General features: G+C 37.1%; 2 protein-coding genes across 4 annotated transcripts in view; both read left to right on the forward strand.

Moving 5' to 3' along the window:
* The first annotated feature begins 3,350 nt into the window (after window positions 1-3,350).
* Window positions 3,351-15,098, forward strand: prrg4 (proline rich Gla (G-carboxyglutamic acid) 4 (transmembrane)). 3 transcript variants are annotated; one of them, XM_049483722.1, is made up of 7 exons: window positions 3,351-3,658; window positions 3,866-3,975; window positions 6,643-6,806; window positions 7,970-7,997; window positions 10,352-10,493; window positions 12,081-12,257; window positions 14,319-15,098. In XM_049483722.1, exons 2-7 carry the CDS (start codon window positions 3,876-3,878, stop codon window positions 14,344-14,346), a joined length of 639 nt encoding a protein of 212 aa, XP_049339679.1. In that variant the 5' UTR covers window positions 3,351-3,658; window positions 3,866-3,875; the 3' UTR covers window positions 14,347-15,098. The 3 variants fall into 3 exon arrangements, with proteins under 3 accessions (XP_049339679.1, XP_022521721.2, XP_022521720.2); XM_022666000.2 differs by having other exon boundaries at window positions 3,357-3,668; window positions 12,072-12,257; XM_022665999.2 differs by having other exon boundaries at window positions 3,358-3,658; window positions 12,072-12,257.
* A 2,300-nt stretch (window positions 15,099-17,398) lies between these two features.
* The window catches only part of qser1 (glutamine and serine rich 1), a 36,039-nt gene continuing 30,587 nt past the window's right edge, over window positions 17,399-22,850 (forward strand). The window contains exons 1-2 of the mRNA XM_022666017.2: window positions 17,399-17,770; window positions 22,189-22,292. Coding sequence (XP_022521738.2) covers window positions 17,625-17,770; window positions 22,189-22,292 — 250 coding nt within the window. The 5' untranslated portion in view covers window positions 17,399-17,624. The remainder of the gene's footprint in view (window positions 17,771-22,188; window positions 22,293-22,850) is intronic.

Consider the following 22,850-nt stretch of genomic DNA (forward strand, 5'->3'; position numbering starts at 1 on the left):
TGTTACACACACATGGACATGCAGCAATGCACAAACCCATAGCACGTGCCTCTTTGGCAGCTATAGCAACTTTTATATCAAACAGATTGAACGAGCGCCAACAAGCAGGTTGGTTTCCTTAGCTGAGAAGCATCGGACACAACTAGCTATCTGAGCCATTAAAATAGCAATACGCCAAAGTCAGAGCTCACCTGACTTTTAAAGGGAATGTGAGGCAAGTGACACAAGTGACGGTACCGTGGTGGCCAAACATTTGTAATAGGGGTGTGCCACATCGTATCATATGCAATAATATTGCCAACATTTTTGAATATGGTGAACGATATTATACCCTGAAATATGATGCTATATCACCCACCCCTAATTACCACATCAGGGTACTACTTTTTACTGTTTTTAGCAAAAGAAAAATTTACACGGTTCATTTCCCTAATATATATCTATTAGAGACATTATTATGCATTATTAGAATCATGACATTCTGGATCATTTTTTATATATTTTTTAATATCTCAGTTAGGGGTGTGCCATATCATATCGTATGCAGTGATAAAATGTATTTTTCATTTTGTTGCAGTAGTGTATTCATAGATTTTTTTTCTTAATTTAGTGTTTTGTAATTAAGTGTGTAATTTAATGTGAGTATCATTATCACAAAAATACCATGAAACATCATGATATTATTTTATAACTTGTATGCCACTGTACTGCACGCCTTTACGCTTTATAGCAAGTCAACCCAACACTGTGCTGTTCAGAGGTTATCATCTGCCATCAGACAGCACTGATACCCCATCCTTCAGATCCTCCACACTGTGATTTAGGACACAGCCGGCTGTAATTTCTCCAGCTCAGTGTTTTTATGTGACAGAAACAAGTTTATTTGAAATTTAAGCAGCAAAGAAACACAAGATCCTCGAGTAGCGGCACAGCTCTTTAGATTCTAACTCATGTACGGCTCATAAATTTAGGCTGTAAATATCTGATCTTGGGATCAAAAGTCAAGCTAAAAGAACATTTAGGAACGTTTTAAAAAGGTTCAAAGAAGGTTGTTCTCTGACATCATAATATACACATAATACAAAACATAATAATGGAATTATAATGGTTTGCATCACAAAGTTATTAGAATGTTCCTCACATAACTTAAAAGTAGCATTAAAAGTACCATTTTAAAAAGTATAAATGAAAACACAGACACAAGTGACGTTTCAGCGACATTTGCACCAGAATGTTTAAAAACATTACATAAAAATGTCCAGAAAACATGACAGATTGAACATTATTAGAGCGGTAATTCTAACTGTATATTATCATAATTTCTGGACTATTGAGCGCACCTGAATGTAAGCCACACCCACTAATTTAAGAAAGAAAAGAGAGTTTGTACCTTTACAGGCTGCAGCTGCGTATATAAGCCACAGTTGCCCATGTTATATGATATATTAACACAGAAAGATGTTACTTTTAGTTAAATAGACTACATACACAAATTGCGTTATGAACCGCAAACAGTGCTCAACATGGCTGATGAAAAAAAAAGTCTATCAGGTAAAGTCGCGAGAGTAAAGTCATAAGATCACAAAAATAAATTGTATAATATTAAAAGAGAAATGTAGTCCAGATTTTGCCCTGAAGGTGTCATTAGCCTATATTGCGCTTCGGCTTGTTTTGGCAAATTACTTCTCGCCGCTTTTTATCCATCGGAGCACCACTTTAAATGCACGATTCATGCTGAAGTCGAGTAGCTGCAAATACTTTGTTGTCCTGACAAGACCTGGATTAATCTACACTGTTATCTCTACTGAAAACAGTTTATTTGGACAAGTAAAGCACTTTTACATTTTATGTACAGTAGGCTTAGACTTCCAAAGTTTCAGCTAAACTGGCATTTTGGCACCATGAAGCTCGTTAGCCCGTAAATAAAAAAAAACAATTCATTATTGCCCCGTTAAATAAGCCACAGTGTTCAAAGCATGTGAAAAATGAATGACTTAAACCCTGGAAATTACGATAACTCTTATTTATAAACAGAAATAAAGGAATGTGAGGGGAATCTTTCTGCACTCAAAGGGAGTCAGGTTCTGGCAGGTAAGCAGAATTCGGCACAACACCTAGAAAGGGACGCATTTCAAGCTAAAAACATTCCGCAAACCAATCAGTGTTAAGTATAAGGAGACTCCACCCACACAGGTAATGATGACTAACAGGATGTAGTAAAGTAACCTATGTTAAAGTGGCAGCCCGTATTCTTTTGTTTCTAAACTGAAAGCAGAAGCATTTCTGAGTGGAAATAAAAAGGGATAAAATATTGCGTTTAATGGTACCAGTGTGCTGGAACCACCATCCCTGCTAAGCCTAAAAATATATTTATTCTAAACACTGGGGTGTCTGGTTGCTTTTCACGGGAATTCTTCTTCTGGCCACGTTACGCGTCTTTACATACTTACCTCACATGTACAGCCTCTAAAAGAGGATCCGGCTCAGTTTTACTGTACATGAGTGGCTGGTGGAGCATTGGAGACTTCAGAAGAGGAAACTCAGAGCTCAGTAGGTTATTTACCCATAGTAAAACTCTCTCTCTGACTGAACATAACCTGGAATCAAATTCATCTGCTCTGAAAGGAGACCGCATCACACCCGCCCATTTTATAAAATGATTCTTTCACATGCTCGGTTACCAATGCAATTACCCAATCTCACCAGAGAGGGCTCTAAATCCCCCAAATCAAAAACTTACCAACATCAGCTTTAACTAGATGTACTGTACATAATAAAACATGAAAAATCACATGTCATTAAGCTTAGTTTAAAAATGTCCTTATCACTCATTACTCATTATTAGTAAGAGACTTGTTTCTGTTTTAGGTCTGGTCATTACCACTGGTTTAGATTACTGGTAACTGAATCATCATTATAATGATGGTTACTATACAGACAGTTTGTGGGAAGTCTGGGATCTGATGTTTTAGCTGGGAATTTCAGGGCTTTTAGCTCCATCTACTGGTTATTTTAGCTTTATGTTCATACAGAATGCTGGCTTACAAGTACAATACTGTGTTTCTTAACCCTGGACCTGTAATTTCCTGTATTTGGCAATGCTGGGGAAGAATTAAGGCGGAATATTTGACAAAAATATATATTTTTTATCATGTTTCTCACAAACCAAGTCCATTTTACACCGGATTTCTCCTTTAAATGTCAGAGGTCTATAGTGGGTTGTACAGCAGATAATGTTGCATTGCTCTGGGGGGTTATTGTCTCAGTGTGTGTGTGTGTGTGTGTGTGAGGTTGAGGAATGTGAGCAGTGTGTGTGTGTGTGTGTGTGGGCTGCTGAAATAGAGCTGTTGTACAGCTGCAGTTCTGCTCCAGGCTTCTAGGCTGAGTGACGCACTCCCTCATGACTCCACCCCTCAGGGACTTTCATCCAGGTGAGAAGACTCACCTGTACTCGGCGCGCGTGCTCAGGTGCTTCCCCATATACAGCCCACACCTCTACACACCGTCAACACACACTCATACACCAACACACACAAGCTTCCTGGAACGAGAATGACGACGAAAACATCAGAATCGAAACGACAATGAACATTAAGACGTTTGGGGAGCCATTAAACGACAGACATCGACACCTGGGAGGCTACATAAGCTGCTGAAGGTGAGCACAGGTGAGCTAGGTACCTAGCTAAGCTACTGTAGCTGTGGGTGAGTTTAAGCAACAGGTGTTTCCTGTCTCTAAACGCACGTAAACACCAAAACTAGCTAACGTAACTAGCTCTGAAGACCTGACCTGTCCTGTTTTGTCGTCTTTTGACGTCTTTTAACGTGTTTTGACGGCTTTTCTTTTTTTCTTTTTTCTTTACAGGTGACCAGAAATGCGTACACACCTGCTAGTGCTGTTTAATCTCACCTTCTGTGGATATTTTCTTCACGCGAGGTTTATAGATATCTCAGAGGAAGACGACGAAAATGCAGGTAGGTTTCTGATCCGTTCCACCTTAAATAGTACAGTGGTTACATTGGCAGCGTGTAGAGGCGTCTGTATGCAACAGCTGCACATTTAAGGTGGAACGGAGAGTTCCACAGCTAAATTTTCCCAGTGGTGAAGTTTGTATATTGAATCTTAGCATAATAATAATAATAATAATAATAATAATAATAATAATAATTATTATTATTATTATTAGTATTAGTATTATTAATAATAATAATAATAATACATTCATTTTTTGTCTTTTTTCAACTCTAATCTAATCTAATAACACATATATTTAACTTGAAATTAAATTTAAAACATGTACTGGTCAAACTCAGGCAGCTTTACTTTTTTTTTTTTTTTTAGATTTCTAATCAGAAGATGATTACAAAACTCATGTAACACTTAAAACTCATATTTTAAAGCAAGTTCACTAATTCCTTTGATTTTGTCACAAGAAAGTGCTTATTTTAAATACATTTTTGACTGCATTGTTTAAATTATTAATATTTATGACAATAAAATCACTATAATATGCATGCACATTGTAGTTGTAGACACTCACCCCTGTGACTGGCACTCACTCCTGTTACTGGCACTAATTCATGTTACTCTTTATGTTTTGAGTAACAGGACCAAAAGTAACAGGAATGAGTTTTTACCCTAGAATTAGCAAAAAACATGAAAAATAGCTAAATGGTGGCTATGCTAACAGCATGAGGAAACTGACCACATTCTAGTGTTTTTTCCAAAATTTGTATTTTAAAAATAAACCAATAAGATTTAAGAATTAATTCAGGTAAGAGGAGTGAGTGTTGAGATTGAGCTTCTCAGTCATCGTTACAATAAGATCAAATATACAGAAAAAAAAACTAATGAGGGAACTTTAGGAATTTTGTACTTCCCATGATCTGGAAAAGAACCATCTGATGTCACTTCCTGTTGTAGATGTGACATGTAGAACGTTCCAGATGTTTTAGATGGGGTAATGTGTTACAGTAACAGGACTTAGTGAAAACGCCACCTTGACCTCAAGCTGCTCGAGGTCTAGTGTGAAGTTTCCACCAATCAGTGATGGTTTGGAGAGACATGTCATCTGCTGGTGTTGATCCACTGTGTTTTATTATCAAGTCTAAAGTCAGTACAGTTTTGTTTTCCCACAAAATCTTACAGCACTTCATGCTTCCCTCTGCTACTGACAACTTTTATTGAGATGCAGATTTCATTTTCCAGCAGGTGTTGTTCTGTATGTTGTTCTATATGTAGCAATAAACTGCCATTTACGTTTCATTGAATTGTAATAGGTAATGTTATCATTATATCCAAAGCTTGTTTTTGTTTTAGTTATATCAGTCAGTAGACACAGAGGCAGGGCAGCAGAGATTGATTAGTTTCTGCTTCTTTTGCCTTGTTATGATGAGGGATGCATCAAATTTAAACATTTGTCTGAAGGTCGAGTAGTGAATACTAAACACTAAACATGTTTTTTTTTCACCAATGCTTAATCCTTAATATACAGCTTGTGGGGGGAGGGGGGGTGGGGGGAATAAGGGACCATTAAAAAATTGAGTTTCTTTAATTGTACCAAATTGAAAACCTCTGGAATATAATCAAGAGGAAGATGGATGATCACAAGCCATCAAACCAAACTGAACTGCTTAAATTTTTGCACCAGGAGTAAAGCAGCATAAAGTTATCCAAAAGCAGTGTGTAAGACTGGTGGAGGAGAACAAATATGGATTATTTCTGAACTCTTAAAACTTTATGAATATGAACTTGTTTTCTCTTGCTCTAAATGAGAATATTTTTATTTAGAATTTGGGAAAAATGTTGTCTGTAGTTTATAGAATAAAACAACAATGTTCATTTTACTCAAACATAAACCTATAAATAGCAAAAACTGGACAGTGAACATTTCTAACATCCCAGCAGACACGCCAACAAAACACTGTATGGCTTTAAAAAATAATAAATCATTGTTCAGGATGAATTATTTCATTGCTTTACTGCATTAATTCAGCTAAACATTATTTGTTTCTAAATATTGTGTGCATTTCTAGTTGAGTTTTAACTGTAAATGTCTCAAGGTCAGCTTTGAATTCTCATTTAATATTTTTAGTTTTTCCTACATAGTAAATGAATAGTGAAGTGATCTATCAGATTATGAAGGAACACATAAGGAATCATGTAGTAATCCTGGTGTGATCCTGATGAGTGCCAGTTCCATAATCATAATGTTTTTAATGGTCTTTTTTTCTAATGCACCTGTCATTTTTGTTTACATTTCTTTATTTAGTTGAGTAGTTGTTGCTTCTCATAATATTTATTAGAACATTACTCAAATATTCACTATTCACTGTATACCTGTAACTCTACCTCTTCACTACTTTACTTTAACTGATGCTCTCAAACACTTTATTAAGAGACAAGAAATTCAAGTAATTAACTCTTGATGAGTTCAGCACAGCTGTTAACTGAAAGCCTGAACTCCTGAATCCAGCCAAAACTTTGAAGGATCTAAAAATATAAAACATATTTAGTTTTTCGTAATAGTGTGGATGATTTTAGTATTAATCTACAGTACAGAACATTATGTTATGCTGTTTTCTGTTGGATCTGTGTTGTTTCAGTGCTGTAATTGTTCTCTGTTGTTTTTTTCTGTACAGTGTTTGTGGGCGAGGAGGAGGCCAGTAAGTTCTTGGGGAGACACCTGCTGTTAAATCGATTTGATTTTGAAATGTTCACGCCGGGGAATCTGGAGCGGGAGTGTGTAGAAGAAGTGTGTAACTATGAGGAAGCTCGGGAGTTTTTCGAGAATATTCCAGATACAGTTGAGTAGTTCCTTCACTTCTGGACAAAGTCTGCTTCTACTATCATGAGTAATCAATTTACTGCTATTCATTACCCACATTACTCCCACTGACTACTGACCTATTGACTGTAACTGTGCTGCTTAACTGCTGAATCTTTTATAATCTTGTATACTAGTTATTCTCAATTTTCTTACAGAAAATTAAAGGAGCATTAGGGATTATATTTTCTGTAGTAACTCATAATAGGATCAGGATGTATCATCAAATTTTAAGAAAACACACTGATTTTAAGCAGCAACAGCTCTTGTCAGCAGAGCTTCAGCCAGTATTTTCTTATTAGAACTGTGCCGTACGTCATGCTAATGTAATCTAATCTGCCTACAACCATTCCCGCAATCCTATATCCACACTCAGGGTTGTCAAATATAGAACACAACAGCTTGCAAACAGTACGAACTCGCTGATTTCCTGCTGAACAAGTGATCACTGAGCTTCAGTAAGGGTGCTAAACAAGGCTGGGTAATTTAACACCACCGTTATTTTATTTTATTTTATTTTATTTTATTTTTAGGGTTGTCGATGTTAATGCAATAACATGCAGTATTTTACAGTTTAACAGAATTGGAGCTACACTAGCACATTTTTAAACTCAGTAACTCAGCATATTTAAATATTTTATATTTAAAATAACCAAAAATACACTGAGATATTATTATAATACAGTAAAAGTTAAGGCTTTATTCAGCCGTAATAGAATAACACATTCATAAAATAATGATGAAATATGATAAATATTATAATAAAATAAAATATTTTGTAAAAGGAAAATTGAAAAGACTATATAGTGTATATAGTTTATATTGTGTATATATTAATTTTATACAATAAACTTTTAGAATTCTTTAAGTTTAAACTAATTTATAATTAGTTTTTCATATATAAAGTGGCTATAAAATGTGATTCATAACAGAGAAATTGTATAAATCATACAGTAAACGGGTTTATAATTGGCTGTGTAAATGTGCGAACCCACTCTTGGAGCTTTACACATCTTTTTAAGCCTTTACTTTACATTTATAATGGTATTATATTAATGAGTCATGTTGCTATTTATATTTAATGTATGATATAAATTGCAGATTGTCTGTCTGATGTATTATATTGTGTTTGTTTTGTACAGAATGCTTTCTGGAAGAAGTATACAGAAGGTAAGTTTATTATTTCATGATTTATTTATGCGTTTATTATGAGGAAGAGCAGCAGAATCCTGTACAGCTCTATTAAACAGCTGCTGAGTCAGAGTTTATCTGTCATCATAAACCGGCTGGCCAACTTTTACTGAGTAAACGAGACAACAATCAGTGTGGGCATGAGCGGTACGTCTGAGAGATAGTTTGCTTATATTAAATACATTTCCTTGTAAAATGAAACTGTCCTCTGACCATGTGACCAGTGCTTCTGAATATATCTACACTGAAGGGTGTGGTGGTCTGGAAATGAGGTGTGTTTAGGTTAATTTCTAGTGTTTTGCTCCTTTATCTTGGCATCAGAAAACACAGGTGCTCCACTGACTGAATACAACCTAGACTGACGTCAACAGTCAGACGTTCATTGCTATCTTGGCAACACTGGAGCCTTCCCAAAAATGCAGTTCACGTAAATGAGCTCCTCACACATCTTAAAACAACATGAACAAGCAGGTCAGTTTCCTCTGCTGAGAAGCGTTGGACACAGCCAGGTAGCTGCTCTGTTAAAATAGCAATCCGCCAAAGTCAGAGCTCACCTGACTCTTAAAGAGAATGATGAGCAAGTGACACACTGATTGGTTTATTTCATGTTACGCCCACAGTAAGCCACACCCATGATTAATTAAGATAATTAGAGCTGTTCAAGGAGTACTTTTCTCATTGTTACGATAGCAAAGACAACACTGATTTTAACCATAGTTCAAATGAGATCCAGTTTTTTTAGGTGTGAAAACACCCTAAAATGTTCTTAAATGTAAATCAGATAAACTCAAATAGCAAATATTTTCTTTAAACAGTGTGAATCTGCATAATCCAACCCATTGTGTTTTTTCTGTATCTCTCAGCTTGTCCAGAAATGCGTTTCCTGTACTTGAGTCAATTCCCAAATATATCTAATATCTAACTTTTATAAAAATATTACCTTAATTGATGTTTAACTTATTCAGTTTATGTGCAGATTTTCTCAAGGTTTTTGACATTGTTACCTTGATCTTAAGGAACTAAATGTTCCTTTTTATTTCACTTTGTTTTAAGAGTGTTACAGAATGTTTACTCTCAGTTAGGGTTCCTGACACACATAGCTTTGCCTCATTTGCATGTTTATATTTTGCATTTATTTAGAAGCTGGTTGGACGAAACCAACCTGGTCCTTATTTGTTTAATTTTAATATTGGAGCTTCTTTTACACTGTTAACAAATGTAAATTAGTATTAATACCTTAAAAATATTTAAATTTAAGCTCATTAGAACATATGTTAGAAATATTGTGCTCCTCCATCGTTTAGTTGAGGATGCCCCACAGATTCTTTCGGAAACTTAGAAGGGGATCGTGCTCTGCTTTAGAATGTCACATTACATGTTTGAATTCAGCTCTCCAGTCCTGGGAGCACTCATACAGCCCCAGACCATGATACTACCACCACCATGCTTGACTGTAGACGAGTGACAGTTGCCTTAATACTCCTCACCAGGATGCCACCACACATGCTGGACAACTTATGAGACAACAAAAGTTTGTCTAGGACTCCTGAGACCATAGGATGTGGTTCCAGTAATCCATGCTCTTGGACTGCTTGTCTTCAGCAAACTGTTTGCAGGCTTTCTTGTGCATCAGCTTCAGAAGAGGCTTTCCTCTAGGACTGTTTTATGCAGACAGAGTTGATGCAGTGTGTGGTGTATGGTCTGATCACTGCAGGCTGACCTCCCACTTCTTAAACCTCTGCTGCTTCTATATTTTTAAAGCCAACCGCTGAACACGTGGATTTAAGTTCTTTGGTCGACCCTGCGGAGGCCTGTCTGTCTGAGTGGAACCTGTTCTAGAAAACTACTGTATGAACTTGTTGACAATCGTGATGTATCTCAGGTTTAGAGTGTTAGCAAACTTTTTATAGTATAGGTCATCTTTATGTAGAGCAACAATTCTTTTTCTGTCACATCCTCAGATAGTTCTTTGCCATGAGGTGGCATGTTGAATATCCAGTGGCCAGTATGAGAGAATTGAACCAAAAACACCAAATTTAACAAGCCTGCTCCCCTTTCACACCTAAGACCTTGTAACACTAATTAGTCACATGACACCTGCGAGAGAAATGGCTAATTGGGCACAATTTGGCGATTTCCACTTGTTGCCAGTGGTTTATACATTAATGGCTCATGGCTGTGTGTTATTTTGAAGGAAAAATCAAATTTACACTGTTATACAAGCTGTACACAAACTACTTAATATCTACAAACATGTGAGGGGTGTTCTCACTTTTGTGAGATACTGTAAGTGCAATTTGATGATTTTGTTCATTTTTTAAATATGTTTACAGATCATACTTCACGGCCCACTAGACTGGACGTGACGGCGCTGCTGGTGGGTCTGATCGCAGGAGGCGTCGCCCTTATTATTGTGGGTCTCCTCATCTGGTACTCCTGCCAGAAGCGCTGTGGTAAAAGTGAACGGTTTGCAGGGTAAGGAGCTGCCAGCTACACACCATAATCATCCATAACTTCCATAATTATTAGTCATGTGTGTTTTTTTATTTACTGATGTCATAATGTCATCAGTGTTTGTGTTTTTTTTCTCTAAATCTAAATCTCTGCTTTCATTATTTAAATTGGTAATGCAAAATTAATTTTATTATTATTCATTATTAATTATTATGATACTAATCCCTAATCTTTACCTTTGCTGACATCACAGCCAAGGCACTTTGCTTAAATCTTATTAAAGTAGTTCAATGGCATAAAAAGATCTAATTTTTGCTAGAATATCTGAACCAGTACTTTTTAGCTTTTGTTAGGCTGGTGCCATCTCTGTTAGCATGATTTAGAACCAGTCTAAAGTTTTGTCACATTTTAAATTCAGTGTTTTGTCATTATTTAAAATGTTCTACATTGTAGATTAAAACTAAAGTTATCCAAACTATGAAGAACAACATATGAAAGTATTTAGTGTTAAATAACAAAAAAAAAGTGTTAAACAAACCAGAATATGGTTATATATATATATTTTACATCCTTAGGTGACATTTTTACTGCATTTTTTCAGTCAGTTTTATGAGGTAGAGTCACCTGCAATTCAGGCTTTCAGTTAACAGCTGTGCTGAACTCATCAAGAGTTAATTACTTGAATTTCTTGTCTCTTAATAAAGTGTTTGAGAGCATCAGTTAAAGTAAAGTAGTGAAGAGGTAGAGTTACAGGTATACAGTGAATAGTGAATATTTGAGTAATGTTCTAATCCAGGGGTGTCCAAACTTTTCTTGTTGGGGGCCAGAAGGAGAAATACATGTGTCACGGGCCATAGACTCTGTTATAAAACAAATAATGAAATATGTTACTTATAATAATATGTTTTTTGACTACTATCATTTACACACTGTTTTATTTGAGTTACTATCTTTATCTATCTTTCACAATTTTGTGTAAACTAAGATTTTTCTAATTGATGTTTCGTTTCATAATATCTCTTAATATTATTATTCTTCTTCATTACAGCAATTGATTCCTGAAATATTAAACATATTAAACACACTTCCCTCTAAACTCAGTTAAAAAATTGTCATTTTCCCAACGTGCATTCGCTGTCTATTTTCTGTTTCTTTGGAGCTGTCATATTCTCCCAAAAGCTCAGGAATATTAATGTAGGCGTAATGAAGGAATTGGGTTTATGCCTTTCATTTTATTTCTAATCCATATTGTGGCAAGAACTACTCAACTAAGTAAAGAAAAAATACTTTAAGAAATGAATGTCAGTCAATCTGAAACGTTTTAAGAACTTTGAAAGTATCCTCAAGTGCAGTCACCACAAAGACCATTTAAAAAACTTAATGATGGAACTGGCCCTCATTAGGACCACCCCAGGAATAGAAGCGCAAGAGTTAATCAGAGTTACCAGCCTCAGAAACCACAAGTTTCTGCAAGTTTCCCAGATAAGAGCACTTTTAAGTTACTACATGATTCCTTATGTGTTCCTACATAGTCTGAATCACTTCACTATTCATTTACTATGTAGTTATTGGTGTTTTTTGGTGTCTTTGATGATTCAGGCCTATCAGGTCGAGGTCCAGGCGCAGTAATGCGTCAGTGATCATCCGGAGACTGGAGGAAGTTTCACTGCAGACCATCCCAGCCCCGCCTTCTATAGACGGGTCAGAAGACCACGGCCTCCCCTCCTACGAGCAGGCCGTCGCCCGCACTGGACCCCACGATGCTCCACCGCCTCCATATCCCGGGTATTAACTAACTGCTTTATCTTATTAACCTGCTGCATTAGTGTTACCAGGACAGCAGAGCTCCTGAACAGTGGTGAGACTGGTGACCTTCGCTCTGGAGAGATCAGTGCACTCAATGCTGAGGCTGTTTCTGAACCACATACCAGATTTAGCGTGACTCTGTAACTGCCCAGAGCTGTGAGTCAGTTCACACACAGCTGTCAGTTTATATTCTCACAGCCTAATGCACCCACATACTTATATATTTACATAAATGATTATAAATATATAATAGGGCTGCTTATTAGTCACGCCTCCTCTATGCTCGGCAGATTAATCCTGTAAACATCAATCATTTCCTATGGGAGGATGTGATTTGCAGCCACAATTTAGCGCAAATAGCAAAAGACACATGGCCCTTTTTTAGCGATCTATAGTAGAGCCATCAACCGTGCACCGTGCAGCTTGATTTAGGGCGTGTCAGTGTGTCTTTGCTATCGTAACGATGGGCAAAGTACACCATGCACAGCTCGAAATATGCATAAATAATGTTTTAATTTAAATAAAGTGGAATAAATCAATCAGCGTTTTAATTGCCTTACATTCCCTTTAAGAGCCAGGTGCGCTCTGACTTTGGCAGATTGCTATTTCAACAGCGCAGCTACCTGGATGTGTTCCAACGCTTCTCAGCAGAGCAAACTGCATAAAGGTGTACTAGCAGCTCATTTACGGTTATGTTAAAATAACATTTATTTTATTTTGCATTCTGTACAAGTTCGGTTTGTGATGCTGTTTGTGTGTAAAGAGAAGGGGTGCACCTGTGTTGCCAAGATAGCAATGAACATCTGACTGTTGGCATCTGCCTTGGTTGTATTCATTCAGTGGAGCACCTGTGTTTTCTGCTTCCAAGATACAGGAGCAATACGCCAGAAATTGACCTGAACACAGCTCATTTCCAGACCACCACACCCATCAGTATAGATATATTCAGAAGCTCTGTTGCTGTTTAAACGATCCAGATGGAAGGCGTAAAAATAGACTGTTGGTGGTGTGTGAGATAGCAATGAGCATCACAGCGCACCTTGTGCAGGGTGTAAGTTTAAGGCAAATTTAGGCAATTAAATTGTTGTAAAGTGATATTCTAAGCTAGCTGGCCCAACAAAAGCTTCTGACCAATCATAGACACAGCAGATCAAGATACCCATTTTCTCCTACAAGCATGTAGTTCCTACTTATAGCAGTGTAACATGGAAAAGAAGCTTATATGCTTATTCATAGTTGCATATTTACAGAGATAATTTGAAGAAACGTGATGCATTGAAGAAAGTGGCTGATGGCTCAAAATGTAGCTTTCTACATTAGCCAGCATGCTATCTGTCCATGCTAATACAGAGCAAGTGCTCAAAAAAAAAGACTGTGGATAAAAAAAAACAACACAAATGTTAATTTTACATTTGCCAAAAACATCTTGATGATCTCCAGAACTTTTGGGTAAATATTCTTTGGACTGACGAGACAAAAGTGGAACTTTTTAATAATTTCAGAAAATGAACATCATACTGAACATAGTGAAACATGGTGGTGGTAGTGTGTGTGTGATGATGGTCTGGGGCTGCTAGACTAACTTGCTGTAATAGATGGAATCAGTAATTCTGCTGTTTACCAGAAAATCCTGAAGGAGAATCAGTTCCGTCCATCTGTTCATGACCTCAAGCTCAGGTGTACTTGGGTTCTGCAGCAGGACAATGACCCAAAGCACACAAACAAAAAGTCCTCCTCTGAATGACTTAAAAAATAAAAACTAAATGAAGGTTTTGGAGGGTCTGGTTAAAGTTATAAAGATTTAGATGCTGTGGATGATCTTAAACAGTATGTTTATGCTGGAAAATCATCCAATATGTCTGAATTAAAACAATTCTGTAAAGAAGAGTGGAACTAAATTTGTTCTCAGTAAAGCTTGATTGCAGTTGGCACATACAAGTTATTAGGTTTAGGGGCAAATACTAGCACAGGTATATGGTGTGCTTTAGTGTTTTATATTGTTTTTTATTTTAATAGTAAAAAATAATCTGTTTTTCACAGGTCCAGACCAGGCACCCTTCGCAGATAACATTGGCGTTCACCACACATCGTTGGATTGAGTCCAGTTGTAGCTTAAAAATGTTTCAGATTCATTTCAGAGTAATTTTTGAGCAGTTTTTGATATTAATTAAGTCTGTAATGGTTTTACACTAATGACACTTTCACAAGGTGCCAATGATGAAATGAAGTGTTTCATTTCGCAGTGACCTACTGAGCCAGGTTGCCAGGTCATTTCTGCTAGACACTGTTTAACTTAATTATTATGCATTTCTTATACTGAATGCAAAGATTAGACTACTTTATTTATTTGAAGGTTTTTTGATGAAGGAAATTGATTCTTATGGACCTCAATCTGCTAATTGTGACCTACTGAACAAAACCAAATTTACCTCTTATTTTATATAAAACCTCTGACTACGATAATAAGGTTAGGTTTCCTCATTTATAATAGAATAGTACTGTTGTTTTTTGTTTTTGTTCATTTCGTCTCCTTAGGTCTTATTAAATCTTTTCTGGTTCTCTAAATCCGCCCAATTACAGTTTAATACTCACTCACTCACTCTGTTGTCCTACAGACTCCCTCTATAAAATGGAATAGATTTATTTCTTTTGAAGGATGTAGTTTTGGTTTTATAAGGCTCTGCTACTTTTTGGACCATTTCTATGCCTCAGTGTTGTTGTTGTTGTTTTTTTTAATCTTTTAATGTTTTGATAAGTTTATGTTTGTGGTATTGCTTTACTCTAATTTAATTAGTAAGAAATAAACAGCAAATAATGTCATTTATTTGTCTCATATTTGTCTCAGTAAGATGCTTCTGAAAATGAGCTAAAATTGAAGCCACTTCAGTTTCTGAATGTGTTTCTCTGATTTTGCTATTTATAGGTTCATGTTTGAGTAAAATAAACATTATTTTTTAGAGCATTTATTTGCAGAGAATGAAAAATGGTTGAAATAAAAAAAAAAGATGCAGAGCTTTCAGACCCCAAATAATGCAAAGAAAACAAGTTCATATTCATAAAGTTTTAAGAGACCAGAAATTAATATTTGTTGGAATATCCCTGCTTGGTTTTTAATCACAGTTTTCATGCATCTTGGCATCATGTTCTCCTCCACCAGTCTTACACACTGCTTTTGGATAACTTTATGCTGCTTTACTCCTGGTGCAAAAATTCATGCAGTTCAGTTTGGTGGTTTGATGGTTTGTGATCATCCATCTTCCTCTTGATTAAATTCCAGAGGTTTTCAATTCGGTAAAATCAAAGAAACTCATATTTTTAAGTGGTCTCTTATTTTTATCCTGAAAGTATCCTTAAGTGCGGTCATTGCAAAAAACATCAAAAACGTTATGATAAAACTGGCTCTGATCAGTAATGTTCTAATCCGTATTATGGTTTAAATAATGTCAATTTCAAGAACGTTTAAAGGTTCCTCAAGTACAGTTGTAAAAAAAGACAACAAAAAATTCACTGCCTGTGCAAAAAAAAAGTCTCCACCTGGATGTAAGTAAGTTAATGATGTGGGGTTGGTTGATGCTGCAGTTGGTCTGCAGGTTGAGGTTCAGCAACAGTATGTGCTGAAAGAATGAGGTCAGCTGACTCTACCTGAATATACTGAATATAGACCAAGTTATTCCATCAATGGATTTTATATTTCTTCCCTGATGAACACAACCATATTCCAAGATGACAATGTCAGGATTCATGGGTCTGGAATTGTGAAAGAGTTCAGGGTTCAGGGAGCATGATATCATCATCATTTTCACACATGGATTGAGAGAGTTCACCACAGAGTCCAGATCTTAACCTCATTGAGAATCTTTGGGATGTGCTGGATGGAGAAGAGCTGCTTTGTGCAGTGCTCAGACTCTACCATCATCAATGCTGCTGCAAGATCTTGGTGAAAAATTAATCCAGCAACACTGGATTGAAATAAATCTTTTGACATTGCAGAAACGTATTGAATCAATGCCACAGTGAATGCGTGCTGCAATCAAAGCCATGTGTTTGAAATATGATTGAAGTAATGGCTGTTGTTGTTTTAACGTTGAATCAATATAATGTCCTCAACCTTCTGCCTTTTGAATTAGCATTTTACATTTCATCAACAATCCGGTTTAAAAAACTGTTGGATAAAGGCATGAAAAAGTGCTTTTACTTCCATTTGCAGTTCTTGATTTTTAATTTGGCACCAATTCTTCACCACACCTGGGGGAATGTTCATGTTCTATTAGTTTTACTGTTGTATTTTTAAGATCAGATGTTGAAACAGATTGGTAGTGGTGATGGGTAATATTTTTTATACTTTTATGCTTTACTACAGTGATGTAAAATCATTGTTAACACTGTTAACCATAGGATTTTCTACTTTTAGTGAGTTATGGTTTAATAAAGGTTAAACGTACAGCGTTGAAACAACATTGCCATATCAATGTTGATTCACTTTTTAAAATCAACACCAAATCCAACATTGATTTAAGGTTGAAATGCCAGCTGGGACATGATAAGTTCATCAGTTTAGTATAACAAGAGCAAAAAGCAATGTAGTGGTGGTGTTATTATATTATAATAACAAATTATAACTGGTGTTATTGATATATTTTATACAGCAGTGGAAAAAGTTAAGAGACCACTTCAGTTTCTGAATCAGTTTTTTTCTGATTTTGCTATTTATAGGTATATGTTTGAGTAAAATGAACATTGTTGTTTTATTCTATAAATTATGGACAATTTCCCAAATTCCAAATTGAATAGAATAGATTTTTCAGACCTCAAAAAATGCAAGGAAAACAATTTCATATTCATAAAGTTTTCAGAGTTCAGAAATCAATATTTGGTAGAATAATCCTGGTTTTTAATCACAGTTTTCATGCATCTGGGCATTTTCACCTCCACCAGTCTTACACACTGCTTTTGGATAACTTTATGCCATTTATGGCAATTTGGTAAAATCATAATTTTTAAGTGGTCTCTTATTTTTTTCCAGAGTAGATATAATAAGGGATGATGATAATGTTATAAAGTGGGATATAAACTATTCCAGGTCATTATTTATTAAACCCTGCAGAAGTTCCAGAAGCTGGGCCGAGCTGAGTCGGAAGTGAGCGGGAGGAACTGACCGGGGACGGGGCGCCGCTCCGGCTGCAGCTCCGCGCTCCGGCTGGCTGATCGGGGGTATTTTTAGGGGGGTGTGTATCCTCTGACCGCCGCCAGCGATCTCAGCAGATTCCCGGGGGGATCTCCCAGCGCCTCTCTGGATCCGAGCGGAGGGGGAAAATGTGAGTGTGCTGCCCGGAGCCGCTGGCTTGCATGAGCGCCTGCTTCGCGACGTTGTCCCGGGGAAAGCGGACGATGGACCGGAGCTACCCGAGCCCGGGCTTCGGGGAGCCGCTGGCTGCGGCAGGCCAGAGCCCGGGCTGGGCCTACGAGCGCCCTGCCGCCGGACTAACAACCAGGTAAGCTGGCGGGAAGGTGGCAGGGGGCCCCGTTACCTTCCTAGGAAAATCCCGGGGACTAGAGGCCTAACCTATCCAGCAGTAAACACACACACATAGCTACATATAAACACAGAGACTACACCGCGGGTTTTAACGCAGTTTACAGGCTTTCTGGAGCTGTGAACACACTTTACACAACCACAGACATGATTTAAAGTCTAGTAATAAATGAAGTCCAGCAAGGTTAGCTAAATAAACCGGTTTATTCGTGTTTAAAACCGGTCTGATTTGCACTGTGCACTTTCTATGGTTAACTATTAGTTAACATTAGCTATACCCCGCATGAATAGTAGTAACCTTCTTAAAGTTGTGTACACTGTATTTGTAGTTAAATAAAAGGAGCATATTAATCAATAATGGGTGATTTTCCTCACCTACAGGCTGTTAATGTGTGTATTACCTAGTTACAATGCTATAGCTATAGCTAGGTTAGGTAGCCTCCATGTAAACATTGTAAAGAGCCACGTGTCTCCCATTGATATTAACTATTAGTAACTATTGTTATTAGTTATTGAGCTACTATTTGTTTTCTTTCACTCCTCCTTCTCCTCATTCACTTACTTTTACAATTAATCTTTCCCTCCAATTTAGATAGTTTAGTTAGCTAATCATATGTTCTGTCTCTTTAAGAAGTGCAGGTGATAAACAACCCAAACTGAATGAAGCATATCATTGTAAAGTTAATTTAATTCAGTAATTCGTTTAAAAACGTGAAACTCAATGTGAAATATACTATATATATGTGTTACACACATAAAGTGATCTATTTTAAGTGTTTGTTTCTTTTAGAAAACCCAAAAGTCATTGTCAGGCAGTGTGGGCAGTGTGCCAGGTCCTGCTGGAAAATGAAATCCACTTCTCCATAAAAGTAGCTGTAAGTGCCATAAGACTTTGCGGGAAAACAAAACTGCACTGACTTTAGACTTGATAATAAACACAGTGGATCAACACCAGCAGATGACATGTCTCTCCAAACCATCACTGATTGGTGGAAACTTCACACTAGACCTCAAGCAGTTTGGACTGTGTGTCTCTCCACTCTTCCTCCAGACTCTGCTCCCTTGATTTCCTTTAAATGAAATGTAAAATTTACTGATGATCAGTGATGGTTTAGAGAGACATTTTGAACTGAATTACTGAAATAAAGTAACTTTTCAGTAATACTCAGATTTTTTAAGATGCACTAGTAGATGGATATACCATATAGGCATTTTTTAAATTTACTTTTTTACTTTAATTAGTTGTGAAACCAGTCCTTTTACTCCTTAACTTAAAGTTAAGGAGCTTGAGTTCATACTTCAGCACCATTTACCCACCCAGAGAGAGCAAGACCAGTTGTGCTCTCTTAAGGCTCCGGCAGCTGATGGCAAGCTGAATAACTTGGATTTGAACGTGAAGCATGATACTTTTTATATGTGAATTATTACTGCTATGAAAGTTCTTTTTACATAATTAGAATGATAAATAGAAGGTTAATAAGAGACAGATTGATAATTAGAGGCTCAGTACACAATAATTACACAATAATTAGCCTGTACCAAACTAAACTGTGGCTTGATGTAAAGAAATCAGCTCATTAACAGCCTGTTATTTAGGTAAAGTCGGTGTGTAAAATGCAGAAAAAGGACTCCAGAACACAGGCTGAGAAACACTAGTGTGCATTATTCTGAATACATACCTAAATAACACTACAATATGATTTAACAGTACAAGTAAATTATTAAATGCTGTGAAAGTATTGTTACATTAATATATATTGTGCATTAATTTGTACTTTTATGCACAGTACAGCCATGTGTGGGGCTTTGAACTGTATTGGCTTTGGATTGTATTATTTGGTTACTCTGTGCTCAACTACTTTCAGATAGCCTTAAATGTGAAGGTCACAGCAGATAACGACTATTATAGAGGCATGGAAGTGAAACTGTGTTTAACTGCGATCAAAACAATATGCTTCTATTAGCAGAAAAACAGCTGAAGAATGTAAACAATAGCCCTTAAAAAGAGATACGACAACAATTTTAACACAGATTCCTTTAAAACTTTCATAAACACTATAAACAGACCTAAAATACTTAATCGCCCAATTTATCCACTGCCGAGCACCGTTATTAGGCTTTGGGCGCGCGTTTCCACGGAGATCCACTTAAACACAACAGCGAGTGGAAATGGAGGAGCTACTGAACGTGATGTCATGTGACCGAGAAAGCCAAAAACTCACTGGTTCTCCTGTTTTTTCAATTGCAGTCCGGATGCAAGCTCTATTGCACAAGTAAGACACAAGTTTAGTATCAAATTTACAATATGTGATTACTGAAGATATTGGATGTTACAGTGTTAAAATCAGCCACAGTATCCTTGTTTCTCCACTTAACAAATAAATTCAGTTCAGTGTGCATTAAAATTATGCTTTAAGCTACAGTATTAATGTATTTAAACAGGGCTATAGTTACTGCTCTTAAAGCTTTATTACACCTCATACCCAGAGTTTTATGGAGTTGTGATAAATAAATCGACCGGTTCTGGGCTCATCTGGGGGATGAGAGGAACTTTTCTCTGAGCTGTGGATTGTTTGCGCATTTCCATTTGGGTGAATAATTGCTCTATATTTAATCTATTTTACTCTGATAAAAACACTGATACAGTTAGGAACAGCAGCAGGAGCTCCTCAGATAAAGTGATGTTCTTATGTCATAATGTTTCTCCAGGCAGGACAGAGCGATACAAGCATTTGCCTGCACAGAGCTGACCTACCGTTACTCCAGTGTGTTAGCTTGTTATACTAACTGGTACCATTGCGCTGGATGAACTGGTGTACCGCACAGCACTACATATTTTGCATGAAAACATGCATATATTTAAGCACGATTTGAGCCATGCATACTCCTACGAATCACTACAGAGTGAGCAAGAATTAGTGGCAAGAATTGTATATTAAATACATGTATAAAAATAAAAATAAAAAAATGGTGTAAACCATTTTCATATCAGTTCATACTGCATAAATCAAGATTCTGATAGTAAGATAAAGGAAGGTTGGTGATACAAAGGCAGAACATGAGGCTGGTTCACCTGCACTTGTTTTGAAGAAGACTGTGGTTTTGTAAAGAGGAAACAGTGTTTGGTGTGTGTAGGACTTTCACTATAGAATCCACTGTATTTTTTATAATTGAGTCCCCTGGTCTTTTATAGCCCCTATAAGCTAATGAATGCCTGAAAACTTGGTACAGGTTATATAAGAGCTTGGCTCTATTTTGAGGTTAGTTCAAATTGTACTTATTTAACTAACTATTCAGTCATGAGTGTCAAAACCCTTCAGTGGTTTTCAGCACAACTTGTTGACAATTTTACACATCTCTGCTGGATTTTCTCAGTCAGCTTTATGATGTAGAGTCACCTGGAATTCAGGCTTTCAGTTAACAGCTGTGCTGAACTCGCCAAGAGTTAATTACTTGAATTTCTTGTCTCTTAATGTGTTTGAGAGCATCAGTTGTAAAGTTGTGAAGAGGTAGAGTTACAGGTATACAGTGAATAGTGAATATTTGAGTAATGTTCTAATCTATATTATGAGAAGCAAGAACTACTTTGAGTGGTCCAGTAGTCTAAAGCGCAGCCGCTATGATCAGGAGATTGCCGGTTCGAATCCTGTTTATGTAGCTTGCCATCAGCTTCTGGAGCCCTGAGAGAGCACAATTGGCCTTGCTCTCTCTCTGGGTGGGTACAGTAGATGGCGCTCCTTCCCCTCATCACTCCTAGGGTGATGTGGATCAGCACAAGGCTGCGTCGTAAGCTGATGTATCAGAACCGAGTCGCTGCGCTTTCCTCCGAGCGTTAGCGCTGTGATGCTACTCAGCAACGCTGCATTAGCAGCAGTTCAAAAAGAGGCGGAGTCTGACTTCACATGTGTCGGAGGAGGCGTGTGCTAGTCTTCACCCTCCTGGTGTTGAGGCATCACTAGTGATAAAGGGAGTCCTAATGAGTGGGTTGGATCATTGGTCGTGTAAATTGGGGAGAAAATGAGGGAAAAAATTGGAGAAACGAAGGTCAGTCGTTATGATGAAACTGGCTCTCATCAGATGCAAGAGTTCCCTCTGCTGCACAGTTCATCAATTACCAGCCTCAGGAACCACAAGTCAGCAGCACCCCAGATAAGGGTATTTTGGTTTGTTTAACGTTTTTAAGTTTCTACATGATTCCTTATGTGTTCCTTCATAGCCTGGATCACTTTAGTATTCATTTACTATGTAGGAATTTAAAAAAATATATAAAAACTGTGAATGAGAAGGTGTGTCCAAAATGTGACTGGTACTGTATATTGTAAAGTTGGAATGATGTTTTTATTAATGCCTGTATCTTATTCATTGTTTTCCTACTAGCTCCAGTTATGGTGCTACACACTTGGAGGCGGAGCTTCTCCATCGACAGACCTATGCCTCCACCCATTCGCTCCCAACCTACACCACCTCCCACCATCCTACAGGTGAGAACACAGAGGAGGCTTCTTTAAATCGAGCAAACATCTTGTATTGAGTGCACACACAGTGGATCAACACCAGCAGATGACATGTCTCTCCAATCCATCACTGATCATCAGTAAATTTTACATTACATTTGTAAATCAAGGGATCAGAGTCTGGAGGAAGAGTGGAGAGACACACAGTCCAAACTGCTCGAGGTCTAGTGTGAAGTTTCCACCAATCAGTGATGGTTTGGAGAGACATATGTGTCATCTGCTGGTGTTGATCCACTGTGTTTTATTATCAAGTCTAAAGTCAGTGCAGTTTTGTTTTCCCACAAAATCTTACAGCACTTCATGCTTCACTCTGCTACTGACAACTTTAATGGAGATGCGGATTTCATTTTCCAGCAGGACTTGACACTTGAGACACTGATTTTTGGGTTTTTATTGGCTGTAAGCCAAAATCATCATCAATAAAAGAAATAAACTCTTAAAATAGATCACTCTGTGTGTTTTAATACATCTATGTAATAAATGAGTTTCACATTTTGAACTGAATTACCGAAATAAATTATCGAT

This window comes from Astyanax mexicanus, chromosome 9, assembly GCF_023375975.1.
Source record: "Astyanax mexicanus isolate ESR-SI-001 chromosome 9, AstMex3_surface, whole genome shotgun sequence".
Taxonomy (NCBI): domain Eukaryota; kingdom Metazoa; phylum Chordata; class Actinopteri; order Characiformes; family Acestrorhamphidae; genus Astyanax; species Astyanax mexicanus.